This window comes from Culex quinquefasciatus, chromosome 1, assembly GCF_015732765.1.
Source record: "Culex quinquefasciatus strain JHB chromosome 1, VPISU_Cqui_1.0_pri_paternal, whole genome shotgun sequence".
NCBI lineage: Eukaryota > Metazoa > Arthropoda > Insecta > Diptera > Culicidae > Culex > Culex quinquefasciatus.
The window spans coordinates 115,681,817-115,700,207 of NC_051861.1; the positions used below are offsets into that span (position 1 = coordinate 115,681,817).

The 18,391-nt window shown below is 36.2% G+C and overlaps 2 protein-coding genes across 2 annotated transcripts in view; one reads left to right on the plus strand and one right to left on the minus strand.

Annotated features, from left to right (window-relative positions):
• The first annotated feature begins 5,240 nt into the window (after window positions 1-5,240).
• On the plus strand, window positions 5,241-12,635 carry LOC6046908. Its single transcript, XM_001864000.2, has 2 exons — window positions 5,241-5,463; window positions 12,166-12,635. The coding sequence occupies exons 1-2, from the start codon at window positions 5,241-5,243 to the stop codon at window positions 12,633-12,635; spliced, it is 693 nt and encodes a 230-aa protein (XP_001864035.2).
• A 3,320-nt stretch (window positions 12,636-15,955) lies between these two features.
• LOC6046907 (transcription factor SOX-10) overlaps window positions 15,956-18,391 on the minus strand; it is a 36,085-nt gene continuing 33,649 nt past the window's right edge. Inside the window, exon 3 of the mRNA XM_038248816.1 lies at window positions 15,956-17,327. Coding sequence (XP_038104744.1) covers window positions 16,046-17,327 — 1,282 coding nt within the window. The 3' untranslated portion in view covers window positions 15,956-16,045. The remainder of the gene's footprint in view (window positions 17,328-18,391) is intronic.

The following is an 18,391-nucleotide window of genomic DNA, read 5'->3' on the forward strand; positions in this document are numbered from 1 at the left end:
TTTCTTTAAAAAAATATAATTCAAAACTGATCTAAAACACGATAATTCAGACCCTTTTTTGAACACGCTGTATCTTTTGAAAAGCATGTTTGTTTGAATTAAAAAGGGGGTTTAAGCTTGGATGAATTTAAAAATTTTAAAAGTAAAAAAAAACAAAATATTATTTTTTCCAAACAAATTTGAAAACTTGTCCGTGTTACGAAAACAACTTTTAAATTTCGTTTTTGTTTGTTTGAATAAACTTTATTTCTTAGTGGAAGGTTTATTGAAGTCAGCTGTTTTTTTATTTTATATTTTTTTGTATTTTTCATACTGTTTCAACTTTTGCTATTGCCCTTAGACAAAAAACATATTTGTTATCCTTGTGCAAAAAATAGTGTTTATGTTCTTAAAATTTCAATTTTTATTTAGCTTTAAACGCCTGCAAATTTTTGACCAACCAGTCCATAATTTTTTTTTCTTAATCGAAATGCTTAGTTTTTCAAAGCCAAAAACAATTACTCTGGAACTTAATCTTGAATTGCACTGTTTTTGGTGAGTTCACTCTGATGTTTTTGATAAAAGTCCTTGAACTCGTAGATAAAATTTTGGTTTCACGAAGAGAAAAAATATCCCAAAAATATTCCTGAAAAGTTTAATTTTCGGGAAACCATTATTCGTGAACTACCCTACCGGCTCCGTGGCTTGATGGTTACGGCTTCTGTCTCCCAAGCAGAAGGTTCAGGGATCAAATCCCGATCGGTACCTTTGAAATTTGGAATCAGGAATTTGAATATGAAAAAAAAACTAAAATGAATCAGGTGGGATTCGAACTCACACCTTTGGATTGGTGGTCTGGGACGCTAAGCAGTCGGTCATCAGATGGTTCACACTCTAGCAGTGAATTGTGATCCGTAGTGTTGAAACATGGTATCTTCTCATATTAAATACGCGCTGATCCCTGATTTGCCTGAGGGGATTGGAAGTCTAAATATATATCGAGTTTCCTTAAGATGCTTGCTTCTATAGGGGGATGGCGTCGCTATTTTTAGACCACATTTTCCACTTTTGCTCATCGAAACCGACTACTTTATCGACTTCATTTTGCTGGGCGAGATAGGACGCCGTCTATTTTTAGACGATGACTCAGCACTTTTACACTCTTGCGCTTAAAAAAACCAGGTGGCAGCACGATGTAACGCCACGTCCCTATGTTTAGGCGGGGCCGAACAATGCCCAGCGACCTCGGAATTGAACCGCAAGGAGCTCTGTCATTCTGAAATGGGTCATTGGAAGTAGCGCGAGGGCTGTCACCACCTAATACCTGGGACTGAGATAAGCTGTATCAGCATTCGGCATATACACAGTCTGATACAAATTATACTTTCCCATAATTTCGCTACCGGTTAGCGGGTATTGGACCCAAGTAGCAAGAAAACATCGCTCTTTATTTTTTTGTTGAACAATTGCTGCATAAGTATTTTTATTCGTTAATTATTGAACAAGTGTCAACACATTTGGTCAATTGTTCACATTTTGATCAAAAAACCATTGTTCAACATGGCTGTGTAACACAAATGCCAAATCTAGCAACGGATTACGAATAGTTCATTTTGAAGTTTATTCTGACCTCAATGAAACATGCTTGTAGAACTCGTAAAGCAAAATGACATTTGCAGACATGATGTTTCATTTCAGTTTGCTGAACGTGATAACATAGTAGATTTGACTTTTCTCTTCTGCTGGGATTTCTCGTAAACAAGTTGTTTATGTGAAGTTCGCGTTCATGTTCTAAAATCCGAGCAAGGACATGTTAACAAAACAAGCAAGGATAGTTCTAAAAATAGAAACAGCTTACGTTCGAAAGAAGTTTGGGCAAACTGTTAGTGAACTTGGTAAAACCTAGATGACCGCAGACTTCTTATTGACGTTTAGGCCTGCTCATCCAACATAACCCCTCGTGGAAAGAAGCAGACGCGCGCCCGGACTTGACATTTGAAGTGATTTTGGGTTCGATACTTGCCCTGAGCATTCTTCATCAAAAAGGAAAACTGAAAATGCAGCACCAGGAACCAGCAGCAGTAGTAGAGTAGTAGTAGCAAGCGATGTTCATTAGCACTCAAACATAATTGAAAAAAAAATCCCCAAAGGCATAACTAGGAAACTGAATGATTTTTTATGGTTGATATTTTTGTATTATCCATCATTCATATTATTATTATTCATAAATGGCGAATCCCTGTCCAAACTAATAAATTACAAAAAACTAGTACCGTCATCAGGGGTGACATTGGGTCTGGGGGGTGAGATTGGGTCATACAAATTTCAGCATTTTTGTATGACCCAATCTCACCCCCCAGACCCAATGTCACCCCTGATGACGGTAGTTAAAGTATCGTAAAGCGACATTACTCACAAATGAAGGATTAAATAAAGAAAAAACAACTTTTGAGCGAACACCTTGGACGTATTTTATGAAAAGCCTGTTTAACATTCTTGTCTGCCACGATATGTTCTTGAACGGTTATAAAAACGTTTGCCTAACTCCCTCCTGAATCTTAAAGGCAGAATGTTGTTAAACGGTTCTAACGACGTTATCCAACCCGGTTCAGAATCTTATAGTCAAGAGTTCTTATGACATGTTCAACAAACGTTCTCTATGCAAGTAGGACGTGCGCTGGTAAAACTTAATTAAGCCACGCACATTTCTAACAGGTTATAAGATGTTCAACAACAGAAAAACGTGCGCTTTTTCCAGCGTTCAAGAGTTCTCAGGGACGTTGGGAAAACATAGTAAATGAGTTCAACAACAAGTTCGGAAATCTTTTGGCGAACAAAGTGTGCTACTTGGGGATTGGACCACACACACACACACACACACACACACACACACACACACACACACACACACACACCATTATTCGTGAACTACTCTAATTTTCAACCAAGTCTAAAGTTTATCGTTTCCAACAGTACGGGTATTCGAATTTAAAAATTTCAAACTTTTCAACAATATTCCAACTAAATGTATAAGCTCTTCTACTTGTTGACTTAGAGAAAAATGATAAAAAAAAGATAAATTTGAATTTATTATCATCAGAAAAGTACTCAATTTTTTAAAGTTTTTTTTTATTTTTTTCTATGCGATACAATACAAGTGATTTAGGACACATCGTCGCTGTCGCGCTAGCTTATCGCACGTGCATTTTGGGGCAAATTGAGTAAAGAACGCTATTTTGTACAGCTCACGATGCCTCACCTTTTGACCTTCACAGATTCCCAAAATTCTATATTAAATCCTGACATATTCAATAAAAACCGAAAAAACTCCGTGCATTGTTAGTCACTCTCCATTTGAAAGAAGTTTCAATCTTGTTCTGCTATCTTGACACTGCCTGAAAATTGATGTAAGTGTGACAATTCGCCAAAGGTTCAGTTCAGAACGCGTTTGACACACGTACATGCCCGACTACCGTACACATTTTTAATTATAACTCAGGATCAGGATTCCGGCAACCACATTATACTAAACTTCGGAACAATGCACAGAATAGTCAACCAAACAAAACGTGTTTGTTATTGTTTGCATTGCGTGATCTAGTTTTTTGTTTATTCAAGGTCAAAAATTGAAATGCGTTTTTCTCGGAACGTCGAAGTGTCGGGTGCGACAAGATAGCACGACAACGTCGATGTGATATGTATCCAAAATCACGCAGTGGTACCAACATTACGAAAAAAGTGTGCCATGGCATGACAGCCGCATTATTTTTTCTAATGTCGGTCGAGATGTTGGTGCTACTGCGCGATTTTGACATTTCGGACGTTCAACATTCGAACGCCATCTTCGCTTGAAAACCTGGATATAAAAAAATATTTTTAAATTGAAATTTTCAGGACTTTTATTTCAAAAGGGCAATCACTGCTGAATTATGGCCTTTATTAACAATTTAATTTATAAACATGATTTTAAAAAATAGAAAAGTCAGAAATTTATCCATTTTTTACACTTCTACACTTTAAAATACTGTGGTTTCGATATAGATTTCTATTATGTCCAAACCATTTTCGACAGCTTTTAATAATTTAAGACGGCTTTTAAGTAAAAAATATCTTGTCTAATACTTGATACTCTAGCAGTCGGAGCAAAATAAATTGATAAACTACTTTGTGTTTATAAAACTTTGATAAACTGTTGCACTCTTTGGTTTCGATAGCAAGCCGATGGAATGAAATTATTTGGAAAAAGATTATTATTCTTAATTTAGCTTCGTTATGCCACTCATATCAAGTTTTACCAAATAGCGGGCAAAATAGTGAATTTGATAGCGGAAGAAAAATGCACAACTTATCTCGACTTATCTCAAAGCATGCTGCGAGCTTTCATCACTAAAAATAAAACAAAATAATTTGCTGGTAGGGTAACTGAGCCAAAATTTTGTCAAGTTATTTTTTTGCATTTTAAAATTTAGTTTTTAAACATTACAACATTTTTGAAATGTGGTTGAACGATTTGTTTGTTTATTTCATGTTAATTCGCCGTAACATTTAAATCAACAGCTTGCTACAATAAAATATTTTCTTCTTCTTATTCTAATATTAGCAAAAAAAACATCGTTGACATCCAACTATAAGGGTTCTTAGAACGACGAGAGAGAGCATGATTAGTCTGGCCGCGTAACAGATGCTCGCCGAAAAGTGACTTATCATAAAGTAAATGTTAGCATAAAGATTTTTTTTTCGCCTGCGGCCAGAACCAAAGTGTTGAGGGATGCCCAGTCAATTATTTCGGTTATTTTTAGCAGAGTAGAGTCTACTTTTTTTTCGCGTCTCTCTCGTCCAAGCGCCGGACCATTATTAGCGTTTGGCGCGCATTGCCCTCGACCGCATGGCTTCAGTGTTCTGGAGAAATTCAAGCTGTGCACAATGGTAAAAGATCGGCTGCCAGAGCTGAGAGAGGTAATTGGATATTGGCAAGTGGAGTTCCCAGAATTTTGATATTTTTTTGCGATTTTTTAGAAATGCTTGCCAGACGATGGGGAATTTGAATTGGATCAAAAATATGAGAAGACTACGTTGCTCAATCAGAAACAAATTATTTCTGATTTAAACTATGTGAGTTGACCGTTTGAAAAACAAGCAAAAACAACAAATTGTTGAAAAAGTTTGGAGAAATTTTCAGCCTCATCAACGATCTCAGGAGAAACATCCGCGAAATTGAGACCCAAATCGGCGGGCAAGAATCGTTTAAAGATGACGCGAAAATGGCGGAGAATGCAAATCTATGCTTTCGGATATTCTCGTCAGTTAAGGGACTACAAGCGGAAATGGATAAGCAGGCGGGAAGTCCTGAAGTGGACGAGCTCGTGAGGGAAGTGCGTCGCGTGCAGTTCGAAGGTGTTCAGAGTGCCTACATCGAGGCGTATTGGGAGTACGATGCGATCGTGCGGAGGTACGAGGAGGAGGTGAAGGCGAAAGTGGCGAGCAGTGAGTAAAATTATTGACTTTTTTTTAATAGTATTTTACTTTAATTTTTACAACAATTAAAAAATAATTAGGTCATAATTTATAAATTTCTAACTCAATTTTAAACATGTTTGTAAAAAACAAAACGTTTTAAAAAATATGTTGATTTATTTCTACTAGCTGAATCGATGAAAAAAAAAAAACATTTTAAAGAGATTAATCTAGACAACAATTTGAAAAATAACTAGACTGAAATAGAAATATACTTTTCTTGGCCAAATATCAGTCTGACATGTGCCACCAAATCAGTTTGTTATCTTCAAAAAGTGGTTACAAGTTGCAAATGGCCTTTCGCCTTCTAGAATATTTTTTGATAAGGCAATACTAGCAACATTGTCACAGTTTTATATCGTAATCCACGCCTTCCAGGATTGAACTATACCAAAGCCTTAGATATGTGCGGGACATTTTACCGAAGGTCGTACCACTACCAATTTTGAAGTGTTTTTTTTCAAATATTGGATCAAATCCATCAAAATATTAAACAAATGTAAATTTAAAAAAGGGAATATTTTTTTTATAATCTTGAATTTTTCATTCCATTTAAATAAATTTGTCTTACAAAAGTAATTCTTTAATAAATAATTATTTAAGAAAATGTTTCAGCATTTAAAAATAAGTACAGCTCTTTTTTTTTTTATAGAAAATATTGCATTTGATGTTTTTATTGTTTCACTGGAGTCAACTTTGGTCGTGTTTCTATATAACCAATATTTTTTATGTCAAAACATGTTTGCAATAATTTAGTTAAATCCCAGATAATGTTTTAACACTCTTAGTTGCGACTTACTAATGGTTTTACCCAAAAATGTTAGAAAATACTAAAAATTCCAAAAATTAAAAAATTAAAATTAATTTAAATATGCAACAGATAATTAATCGTCCCTGATGACGGTAGTTTTCAACAATTTTATACAATTTTGAAATATTTTAATAGTTAATTAACTATTAGTCATATGTTCCAAGTGTTTTAGAAACAGAATTAAAAAAATATCTTCAGATTTATTAGCTTTTTCAGTAGGAAACGTTTCTAAGCAAATTTGTTTTTTTTTAATTAATGCTACAAATTTGGTTTTAGGAGCCTTAAAAGTTGATATATTTATGATAAAATTTCTAATTAGTTTTGAACAAACCTGGAACATTCTATATATTAAAAATCAAATAAATACACACTTTATTGAAAGTGTATTAACCTAGTTAAACAATTATTTAACTTCAAATATTTCAATTGAAACATTAAAATTAACTTAATATATAATTTTAGGTAATCAATTCACTCCGGTTTTTGAAATATATTTTTTTAATTTTAAAACTAATTTTAAAAGGACTATTTAAAAAAAATCTTTTTGAAAAATGTACATCGACATTGGGCTACCCCAGTACCGTAAACGGGGTGACTTTGATAGGTTTGAGATTTTTCCGCAAAATGAAGAGTACAATTAAAATACGTAAGGAATGGTTCAGAAACATACTGACCGTGGTAGAGAAGTGTTCAAAGTACCTCATCATTTCATAAATTTTTGAAAGGTTTATAAAGCTAGTTAACTATAGTTAAGAAAATGTTGATCGAAGTCATTTTTTTTTAACTTCTCCAAGTGTCATGATTTTCTCAATGATCATGATTTTAATCGGAAAACGGAATGCATTTTCGGATTCTTTGGACAATTTTCCACTAGGAGAAGGTATAATAAGTTTGTAAATAATAAATAATATGTGTTTTTGAAACACAATTAAAAAAAATCTCCAAATTTATAGGCAATTTCAGTTGAACTTTATTTCATGTAAAATGTGAAAACTTGTGATTCGTGCTTCGAATTCAGTATAAAATGCAATATAAAACGATAATTTTATAAACAAAACTAGTTTTAACAAATTTCAGGCAAAATTCCGACTTTTTAACAATTTTACCTAAAATTTATATGTATTTTGTTAAATAGCTTATGAACATAGTTAACTAAATATAAACATTGTTTTTTTTTTCTTAAAAACTATATCAGCTACTTTAGTGATGGTACATTTAACGTACAAATGAAGTTTGGACATCTTAAATATGATTTTAACAAGAAAAACTATGACTATCAAAGTCACCCCGGAACTAGAACCAAGAATTTTTAACGTAACTATTTTTCTAAACACTATCGAAAAAACTTTTTTTTCCAAAATAGTGCATGGACTTTGTGTGGCCTACCCCAGTACATGTTTTAAAAATAATAATCTTGAGAAAAAACTTACCTGTTGGAAAATATTCTAAAAACAAATTGAAATCCTATCAAAGTCACCCCGGTTTACGGTACATGTTTCAAAAATATGAATCTTGAGAAAAGTCTAAAAGCAACTTGAAAAATAAATTGAAATCCTATCAATGTCATCCCGGTTTATTGTAAAACAAAAGAAGCTTAGTTTTTGTGGACTTGCTCAAAATGAGCTCCTGAATACAGGAAAAAAAAAGTTAAAAACAAAGTTAGGCAAGAAAGTGTTTTGGCGTAGTTTGTATTCTTTTGAACGGATATGGGGTGGTTTTTGAAAACAATGTTTTTAATTGTTTTTTTTTGTAGTTGTTTTTTTTTGTTTTTACTAAATTATCATGTCATTCTATAATAATAAAAAAGTAAATAGGCATTTACACAACTATAAAAACAGTGCTGAAGAATGAAAGCACTCATTTTCAGCACATGTATCGAAAAGGAACTCTTCTCGACACTGTTTTTGATTTTGAGTTGACCGTTTCAGTGAAAAGTCCAATTCAAAATTGTATTTCGGAATAACCAAAAATGTAGTATTTTTCGGTAGAGCCTTGTTGGATTAATGTAGGGTAGGGTAGTAATCAATGAGACACTTTTGGTTTTCAAACTTCAACGATTTTTGTATTTTTTTCTTTAGCATGTTTTGAAATGTTTTTGATTGCATTTTCTTTCTTTTAATTTGTTCTAACATTGACCAAAAAATGAGATCGATCGAGCCAGAGTTATTCAACTGTCTCATTGTAGACGCACTTGGCAGGAACAATGAGACACTCTACAAAAATCAATACTTTTCTAGTAAAACATCATGTTTTTATATTGTTTCATTGCAGGTGACTTGCTTTGAACATTTTTAAGCAATTTTGTCAACATGAAACTTCATTTAACAAAAACTATACAAAAAAGTATTTAAATTTTGTAAAATCCATATATTTTACCAAATAACTTTATATTTTTGGTAAAATGATGTTCAAACTCAGTTCACGAAGTGATTTCATTGGAAGCGGACGTGTGTGCAAAGACAGTGAAACAGTTACATCGAGCAGTTCAAGGTCATGGAACCCAAAAAGGAATTGACCATCCGAATCTATTTCGGTGTTGGCCAAAGGAAGCCAAAGGATGCGGAGATTTTCCAGTTCTTTAGGAATCACGGCTGGAAATGGGAGGAATTATCTGCAATGTATCGCGAGGATCACAGTGTTTATGTGAAGTTTCAGTCAATGGAATTGATGAGAAAGGCACTTTTGAGGTTAGGAGCGGAAACCACGTTTTGGTACGCCGACGGAACGACAACGGAAACAATGGTAATGGTTGCTGGAGGGGACATCCAATATGTCCGGATCTTTGGATTAACACCGGAAATAGGAGATGAGGAGATTCGAAAAGAATTGGGAAAATATGGAAAGGTAAAGCAGTTGTGTCGTGAAAAGTTTGCAGAAGAAACAGGATTTCCTATATGGAATGGTGTGCGTGGAATATTCATGGAAGTTGTAAAAGATTTACCAGCACAGATCAAGATTCAGGGAAAAGCAGCAAGAATTTATTTTGACGGTTTGAAGGATAAATGTTTTGGATGCGGTTCGGAAGGTCATATGAAAGTTAACTGTCCAAAGCGTAGCAGTACTGGGGCTTCTTTTTTGCCCAAGCAAAAAAGTAGCTCTTTTGCTCAAGTTGTCGCCAAGGATGCATCTGTTCTGCATCCAGTCAAGATATTGGATGTTTCAACCGTAAGCAACCAGGCTGGAGTAGGCAAAATAGGATCGGATGAGAAGAACAGGAACAGTGACAATGCAAATAAAACGATCATGAAGGAGAACAAAACGCTTGCGGAACAAAACGAGTCTGGAAAAAGAAATGAAGAAATGGAGAATGCTAAGAAACCGGAAGAAGCTTTGAGTGGAACTAACCCTAGTCAAGAAAAGAAAAAGACTACTGATTATTACAGGCCGTGGCCTAAATACCGATGAAATTGATCATGTAAATGTATGATGATGACTAAATAAAAGCAACAATTTTAAGAAAAAAAAAAAAAAAAAAAAACTCAATAAATATGCCAAAAATTTCCAATTCATGTTTTGAAAAATTTCCATAGATTTTTAAAAGTTTAATGAAGCGAAATGAAAGTGTCTCATTGTTACCCACAGGCCGAAAAGAGTGGGGAACAATGAGACAGCCCTGGATTCTTTGTATATTCTAAATTTTAGTCAAACCGAATAAAAGGACATTGTAGCCCAACTCATGCCCTGTGAAATGACGAAAGAAATTTGGAGAAATATTAGTTTTTGTGTTAATGGCAGCCTATGAGCGAAAATGTAATTTTTAGTCATAATTTACTTTTACGCCGGGACCGTGGTGTAGGGGTAAGCGTGATTGTCTCTCACCCAGTCGGCCTGGGTTCGATCCCAGACGGTCCCGGTGGCATTTTTCGAGACGAGATTTGTCTGATCACGCCTTCCGTCGGACGGGAAGTAAATGTTGGCCCCGGACTAACCTAAAAAAAAAGGTTAGGTCGTTAACTCAGTCCAGGAGTAGGAGTCGTCTCCCTGGGTCCTGTCTCGGTGTGGAGTCGCTGGTAGGCAGTTGGACTAACAATCAAAAGGTCGTCAGTTCGAATCCCGGGGTGGATGGAAGCTAAGGTGTAAAAAGAGGTTTGCAATTGCCTCAACAATCAAACCTTTGAATACCTAGTTTCGAGTAGGAATCTCGCAATCGAGAACGCCAAGGCAATGCTGTAGAGCGAATAATTTGATTTTTTTTTTACTTTTACACCCCAGAATCAAACATGTATGAATAATTTTGCAAGGGAGCTTCCATAACCAAAGCCACTATAATCGCAGACGTGTATCTAGTAGACACAACTTTCCTTTAAATATGAGCCTGATTGGTTAAAACTAGGGGAACTATACCCATTTTCAGCCTATTTTTATTATCGGCCTATCAGTACTTTGATCATGAATTACAGCTTATTCATAAAGTGTTTTTGACTGCTCCAAAGTAATAAATAGCTCAAATAAAAGTGAGCAAGCAACTCTCTATTGTTGATACATCTGAAAATTTTGATTAAATAGCGGAAAACGGCAAAAGTGATGAGAATTGGTCGAACGGCTTAGAGTGATTAAAATGGGTATATTTCCCCTACGTCTTGTGAGAGTCATTTTATCATTGTTCCCCGTGTCTCATTGATGACTACTCTGCCCTACAGCTCAAAAATCATCAATTGCTGCACAGCAAATAAAGTAGTAATCCAGCTGCGTGTAAAAGGCCTGGGTGTAAAATAAATATTGCATTATTTTATGCAATTTTATGTAATTTTACATCCTAAAATATGTAGCCCATCAGTATGGGAAACCTACTTGACCAAAATGTCAAGCTCATATATGCGTTTATCCTTACAGCGTTTCATCGGTCTGATGGCCGAGTGGGCTAAGGCGCCAGTCCTCACTGTTGGTGCTGGGTTTGAATCTCGTCGATTGCAACTTTTTTTTTGTTTTTTTTGCAAAAAAAGTACATGCAGTGTGTAATATATTAAGTGTTTATTTTGACGAAGATGATGTGCATGCTTTTGCATGCGATTTTACCATCGGATTTTTTGCTGTGTGGGTATCTTTTACGTGAAATGCCAAACAAGTTCTTCTAAAAGAGGAGTTAGAGCGGATGCATGTCTGGTTCGCATAATAGTCCGAAAGCAAATTTGTCTCAAAGGTTTTGTGTTATGTTTTTAAGAAAAAGTTGGGTTATATCGAGTTTTTAAGAACTTTGACATTAATGCAATCAGCAGGCAGAGCAGCTCTAGGAAAAAAAAACAATTAGTTTCTGAACAGAGTCGTAATAACCTATCAGCACTTCCGAACGTAGGGTTTCACGAAACTAGTAGTTTTTCCCTTATCAAAAGTGTCGAAAAGATAAAAAAAAAACCAAGGTCGCCAAAACTTGAACTTGTGATTTTTTGACTACCTCCCCACAGGCGGGTAGGGCAAAATGAGCCGCCATAGATAACATCCATGTCACGGCCAAACGTGATTGGATATGAAATTTTGAAGCCATTTGCTTTAAAATCACTGTCCCTGTTCAGTTTTTAACCCGATCCAAATTAATCCAAATTAGTCCTCAGAATTGAGCTTAATTGACAAAATGTAAAACTATTGTTAAATTGAAAGGTTCAAGTTGGATTCTTAGTTTAATTAACAAACCCCTCCTGTTTTGTGAACAATCTACATTCAAGCGGAGGTTCCAGAATCTAGAGCATTTTGCGCTTTTATTTTTCTGGGTTTAATATAAGTTATACCTCTTGAAGATATGTTTAATGTTTGATCAGAAAACTACTTCACCGTATCAAACCAAGCTTTTTTTTAAATAACAATAATGTTGTTTTAATGTTCAAATGACTTTTAGCAATTTATCAAATTTTTTATTCCAATTTCAGAAACAGTTTCCTTAGAAGTCATAAATGAACAATCCACCGAAGCCCAGCGAGAAGACTTACAACAAGACGACCAACAAAACGAACCCACCCAGCTTCAAGTCCAACTCACCGCAGACGACTCCATCGAACAGGTAGAGCAAGTCCTGGACCAGCTGGTCGATCGAAGCCAGGAACTTGCCGCACTGGAGGAGTCCCTTCTAACCATGAGGAACCTGTTCGTTTTATTCTCCACACTGGTTATGGAGCACGGAAGCATCCTAAATCTGGCGGAGGGGAATGTCCAAGTTGCCTCGGAACACGTGGCCGCTGCCGTGGTGGAGCTGAAAGAGGCCCGAAAGTATTACCGGAGGACGAATAGTTGCCGATGTTGGTGCATTGACATGATGACGATTCTGATGGCGATCCTAGGGTTGTTGACGGCCATCTTGTGCTGGATGGTAGTGAAGAAGTTCCTATTAAGATTTGATTGAGTTACAAAATAAACGATAAATGGGTCCTAAAATGAAGCTTAGAATGCTGATATTATTGTTTACAGCGATAAAGCTTATTTTTCTGAGTACAATGATCCTTTGTACGACCACAAAGAGATTTTTAAATCAATTTTGAAAAATTAACCTCGCGATCCTTCTTGATAGCTCGTTCCAAAGGGACCATAGTTATTCCATCGAAAAAATGTTGTCTTGTCATTATTTTTTTTGCATTAAAATGAAAAAAAAAAGTGATCAGAAATGGTTTTTAATCGTGTTTTTTACCGTTGTACATAAAAGATTACATAGGGATTTCGGACCCTATTAGATTTGTTCGTGATGAAAGAAAAGGTTATCCAAATTATTTATTTTTCTTAAATTCTAAGATTCCGAAGATTATTGACGAAAACATTATAATTGGGTACTAAAGCCCTATTTAAATTTTTATGTACAACGCTAAAAAACACGATTAAAAACCATTTCTGAGCACTTTTTTTTCATTTTAATGCAAAAAAAATAATGACAAGACAACATTTTTTCGATGGAATAACTATGGTCCCTTTGGAACGAGCTGTCAAGAAGGATCGCGAGGTTAATTTTTCAAAATTGATTTAAAAATCTCTTTGTGGTAGTACAAAGGGTCATTGTACTCAGAAAAATAAGCTTTATCGCTGTAAACAATAATATCAGCATTCACACCCTAATTTAAAACTGATCTCAAGTGGTCTAAAGCAGCCATTCTCAACCTTCTTCTAGGCTGGTACCCCCTCCCATGTAAATCAAGTAGCAGCATGTGGGTAAAACAATTAGCTTTGTTCTAGAAAGTTGTTCGAAATTTACTAAAACTCATTGTAGAACACACAGAAAAAAAATTAAAAAATGTTTAGATTGAGTTACACACATTTTTCTAAAACGAGCTGCAAAAAATGTTCAAGAGATCTTTTTTTCTTTGTTTTGATATGTATTGAAAACACTCAAAAATTATTCAAAAAAAAATTTTTTTATACATGAATTGTTTGATAAACTTATCAACTCCAAAACCCTTACGCATTTGATGTTAAATTTATCGTCATACTATTTTTACAATCAATTGTTTAAAAAAGTACGTTTAGGGAGACTCGATCCCTGCATTTTTACAGTCACTGGAATCAGCCTCAAGATTAATTAATTGGGCTGGGCTTTCATACATAGTTTCCTTTAGTATAGTTGTACCGTAATCTGGGGCGAATCGGGACTACAGTCTGAATAGGGACAGCAGTTTTTAGAGCACTTAAAGCTTTCAAATTTGGAAATGGATGTACACATTTTGTTGATCTGAGTCTGTTCTATCCGAAACCAACCAGAAAAATCAAAATATTGTGCTCCAACATGGTTAAAGCTGCTGTCCCAATTCGCCCCATGTGTCCCGATTGACCCCAGTTTACGGTACATAACTTACTTCAGTTTGAACCTTTTTTCAAAAGTTTTATAAACAAAAATTTCCAGCTTTTGTAAACATGCTTAATTTTTGTCTAAAAAATAATATTTTAAGTTTTTAAATATTTTACATACCAAACTTGTTATATTTTGAACACAAACGTACAGGTTTTATGTGAAGTTGCTGTTGAAAGGGGGATCAAGTTACCCGTGAAGTTACCCCTAACATTTTTTAAAATGCCTGTTTAGAATATTTTTTAAAACGCTTGGCATGATTCGAAGAGTTCGTCTGATGAAATACCCTTATTAGCCAAACATAGATGAATTTTTAACCTTCAATTCATGCAAATAGTTTATAGTTTTGTGAGAATTTGACAGAGTTATGTGCGATACAAAAAAGGGGATCAAGTCTCCCCACTCTCTCCTACTCAAATTGTTCACAAAATATCGTATTTTGTCGAATGTAGTGAAATTTGGTATGCTTGTCCCTCTATTAAAGTTTTTTTTTTGTTAAAACTAAAATTTTCACAAAATTCCTTGCAAAAATCCCTAATTTTTGCAAAAACTTATTTTTTTTATAATTTACAATACGAATAGAAATTTTGTTTGCTTTTTTCACTTCATTGGAGTTTTTTTTTTGAAAATATTTAAAACTTTACAATAATCCGTATTTTTTGAAAATACTAAAATTTTCAAAATATGTTCAAACGAAGCGAATTGTTGTATGATTTTACACATAAACAGAGTTTTTTTTTCGGAAAATACTAATATTTTCACAAAATTGATATTTTTTCGGGAGTACTCACATTTTCCTAACTTGAAATATTGGTAACAAACGAAGCGAAATGTTGTATGCTTTTTCACTTAATTTTAGCAATTTTATGTAAAATATAAAAAACAAACTCACAAAATACTGTATTTTTTCTAGAAAAAACTCAAATTTGTAAAATTTGCAATATGGGTATCAAACGACGCAAAATGTTGTATGAAGCATACATAATTTGAATGTATGTATGAAGAATGCAAAATTTCGCGTTGTTTGCAAATTATGAAAATTTGAGTATTTTGGAAAAATACAGTATTTTGTGAAAATTTTAGTATTTTACAAAAATACTTTAACAAAGTGACAACCACACAAAATTTCGCTTCGTTTGATACCCATATTGCAAATTATAAAATGACATTAACCTTGAAAAGTATTTTCAACAGTTCCGAAAAATGAAAAAGTCTTGCTTCTTAATTATTGTTGCAAGTTTCCTATCCTTTTTCAATCTTTCCGTCATGGGCACATTAGATCCTTAGAAATGTAACAAAACGGTCGATTTTTGTGGGCATTCCAGGGCATGATTCTCTAGGTTTACTGAGCCCGAAACCCAAATATGAGCTTGATTGGTTGCGACAGGACCTGGCGACTTTGACTTTGAAGTTTAAATGGGATTTAACCCGTAAAATCGGTACCCATGGAACAACTTTGTCGAAGAGTGCGAAAAGATTAGTCAAATATTGAGAATGTTCCAGAATTTGTAACACTGCTTGAGCCATCAGCCACAGTTTTGTTCAATCCATAATCAGACAATTCAGCCCAAAAGAAACAATCCAATTTTAACAATCATGTATTTTATTGACAATTCAAACATTTTACACCCTTAGAATCTTAATTCTAAACATTATTCTAATTCCTAAGCATATAAAAAATTGAGAGATTTTATTCATGCATTACTGTTAAACGTAGGTCAATTTGGATTTATAACATATCTTCAAGATCAAGTTTCAAATTAGAAATATTACTTATAGCTAGATTTTTTTTTCATTTCATAGCAATTGAGCGATTTAAAACTAATCTAGACTTGCTTCAAATTGTTTTTTTTTCCTGATTCTTTAAAAAAATGAGAAAACTTTAGATTTTTATAACTTAAAAATAATGTTCTTAATATAAGTAGAGAAAATAGATTTAACACAACTAATTCACCTACAACTTATCAACTAACCCCTCGCCACTACGAACTCCCCCCATACCCTCCCGCCGCATTCCATCCACCATAATACGACGACGACGACGAAGTCGTCGCTGACGCCGCCAAGTGATGATGATGATGGTGCGCCGCCAACGCCGGGTGCAAATGATGGTGATGGTGGAGATGCGAGTGGTGCTGCGGCGAAGCCGCCGTCGAGGTCGAAGCAACCTGGTGCTGCTGCTGCCCCTCGTAGTACAAGCCCATCGGGGTGGGGTCGACCAGTTGTTGTTGCGTTTCCATGGAGCTTGGTGAGGTTGGATGGTGGTGGTAGGGGGCTTCCGGGAGTTGGGCGTGGTGCTTTTTGTGGGTGGCCTGACTGTCCAGGTACTGCTCGATGTCGACCTGGTCCTGGTCCAGGGGGGAGATTAGGTAGCTTTGGGATGGGAGTGGGGTGATGGTGGCAAAGTCTGGGGGGAGGTTCGGGGAGGAGCAGAGGGTTGGTTGGAGGGGGGCGGTGGAGAGGTAGCTTCCGGGGTCGTGGGATTGGGGGTGGAGTTGGTTGGGGAAGGTGCGGTAGAAGTCCTTGTTGGTGGATTGGGTTGTGGTGAAAGCGGATGAGGTCGTTGTGAGTGGACTCGGGGAGTAGGACCACTGGTCCGGGCGGTGGTAATCGAGGGCTGCTCCGTTGTTGACGTAGTCGTTACGGCTGGTGAAGTATCCGCCGACCGGGGAATCGTTGCTCGAGAGCCGGGAATGTGGCGAGAAGGACTTGACGTTGGCCAGGCCGGTGTACGGCGTGGTCGGCGGAGTCAACGGTTGACCCTCCGTCGAGGAATGCATCGACACGGCGCTGGGACTCTGCGGACTGCACGGGGACTCCATCTCGCAGGACATGACCCCGTAGTACCGGTTCATCAGCTCAGCGCTTCCAACCTTTACGCTGTAACTCGTCGGATATTGCTCCACGGAGGAGGTCGACGAGCTGGGCGTCAACAGGTCACTAGTCTTGACGACCTGCGGCGTCCCGTACGACTCGTAACCCCCCGATATCCCAACAACTCCCGACGCCGCCGCCGTCACCGCCTTCCCCTTGGCCTTCGCCTTCTTGGCACGTGGCTTGGGCGGGGCCGCCGGCGGGGGCGGACTTCCCCCCGTGGCGGACTCCTCGCAGTCCTCGTCGCAGCAGTGTTTGCCGTGTTTGCCAAACTTTTTGGACTTTTTCCGCCGCGGCTGGTACTTGTAGTCCGGGTGCTGGCTCTTGTGCGTCATGCGCAGCTTCTCCGCCTGTTCGATGAATGGGAGCTTGTCTTCGGCGGCGAGGTTTCTGAAAAAAGTGAGACGAAAAAAAAACAGAGTTTGAGCAAGTGTTGTTTGGACAGCCTGGGCGGGGGCAGTTTTGACGATCTTGAGCGGATATTGGGCGCCACGTAGTGGCGTTTTGGAAGTTCCCACGAGAAAAAAAAAACAAAATTAGAAAAATTCCCCCTTTTTAAAAATCGTCAAAACGCTTATCTCGAGACAATTTTATGTAACGGAACTTCCTGCGCGAAAGACGCGAACTCGCTTTTTAGGGGTGAACACGTGTGTCAATAAGACTCGTTCGCCTTAAAGGGCGACCCGAGAGTCCTTTGTGTAACGTTATGCATAGTTTAAATATGAGCCCCCCCCTCCAACCTCCACCCCTTTGGTTACTGCTGATAAGAGATAAGATATGGAAATTCGTGAAGGAATCAATGTCGTCGGGGTGGGGTTTGTTTGATTGTTTATGTTTGCATTGGAAGGCTAAATAATCTGATATTTAATGTTATCATAACATCATATGATCGAGAAAATGCTAAGGGGGAGACTCGCTGGCTGACAGCGATTTCGTCGTTTTCAAACTGAAATTGAGGGGGAAATTATCGACAAAGTTGCTACTTCTGGAAATATGGTAGATAATAGCTGTTAATAGAACAAATCGTGAGAAAACATTTGATAAATGGAAAAAAAATAAAAGAAAAGATTATTTTAAAAAAATCGTTGTAAATGTACTTTATTATCATATAAATAAATTTGAATTTGAAGTTCAAGGTCTAAAAACACTTATTCTGGACAAATGCTGGGCTAGATTTTTTTAATTTCTAAATATTTTTTTATCATTAGAGCAGAAAATTACACAAAGGTTTCGTTTCCGAGATATCGCGAGTTGAAAAATGAGGACACTTTTTTTTTACTTTTCAATAAATTTAAACATTAAGATTGTAGGTGAGCAACCAGACAATTGTAGAAAATTTTCTTAGCTTTTCGAAAATATTTTAGCTGGAGAGTAGTTCTTTACGATTTTCCCATTCTTTGGCGGTTTTTGATTTTCAATTAGTTTTTTTTTGATGATAATGATTTTTCTAAGTG

What these genes read in the sequence shown, in the direction of transcription:
- LOC6046908 (XM_001864000.2), top strand. Translation starts at nt 5,241, where the DNA reads ATGGCGGAGAATGCAAATCTATGCTTTCGGATATTCTCGTCAGTTAAG. An exon ending in GAAGGCGAAAGTGGCGAGCA is followed by an intron (nt 5,464 to 12,165) that starts GTGAGTAAAATT and finishes TTCCAATTTCAG; the next exon opens with AAACAGTTTCCTTAGAAGTC.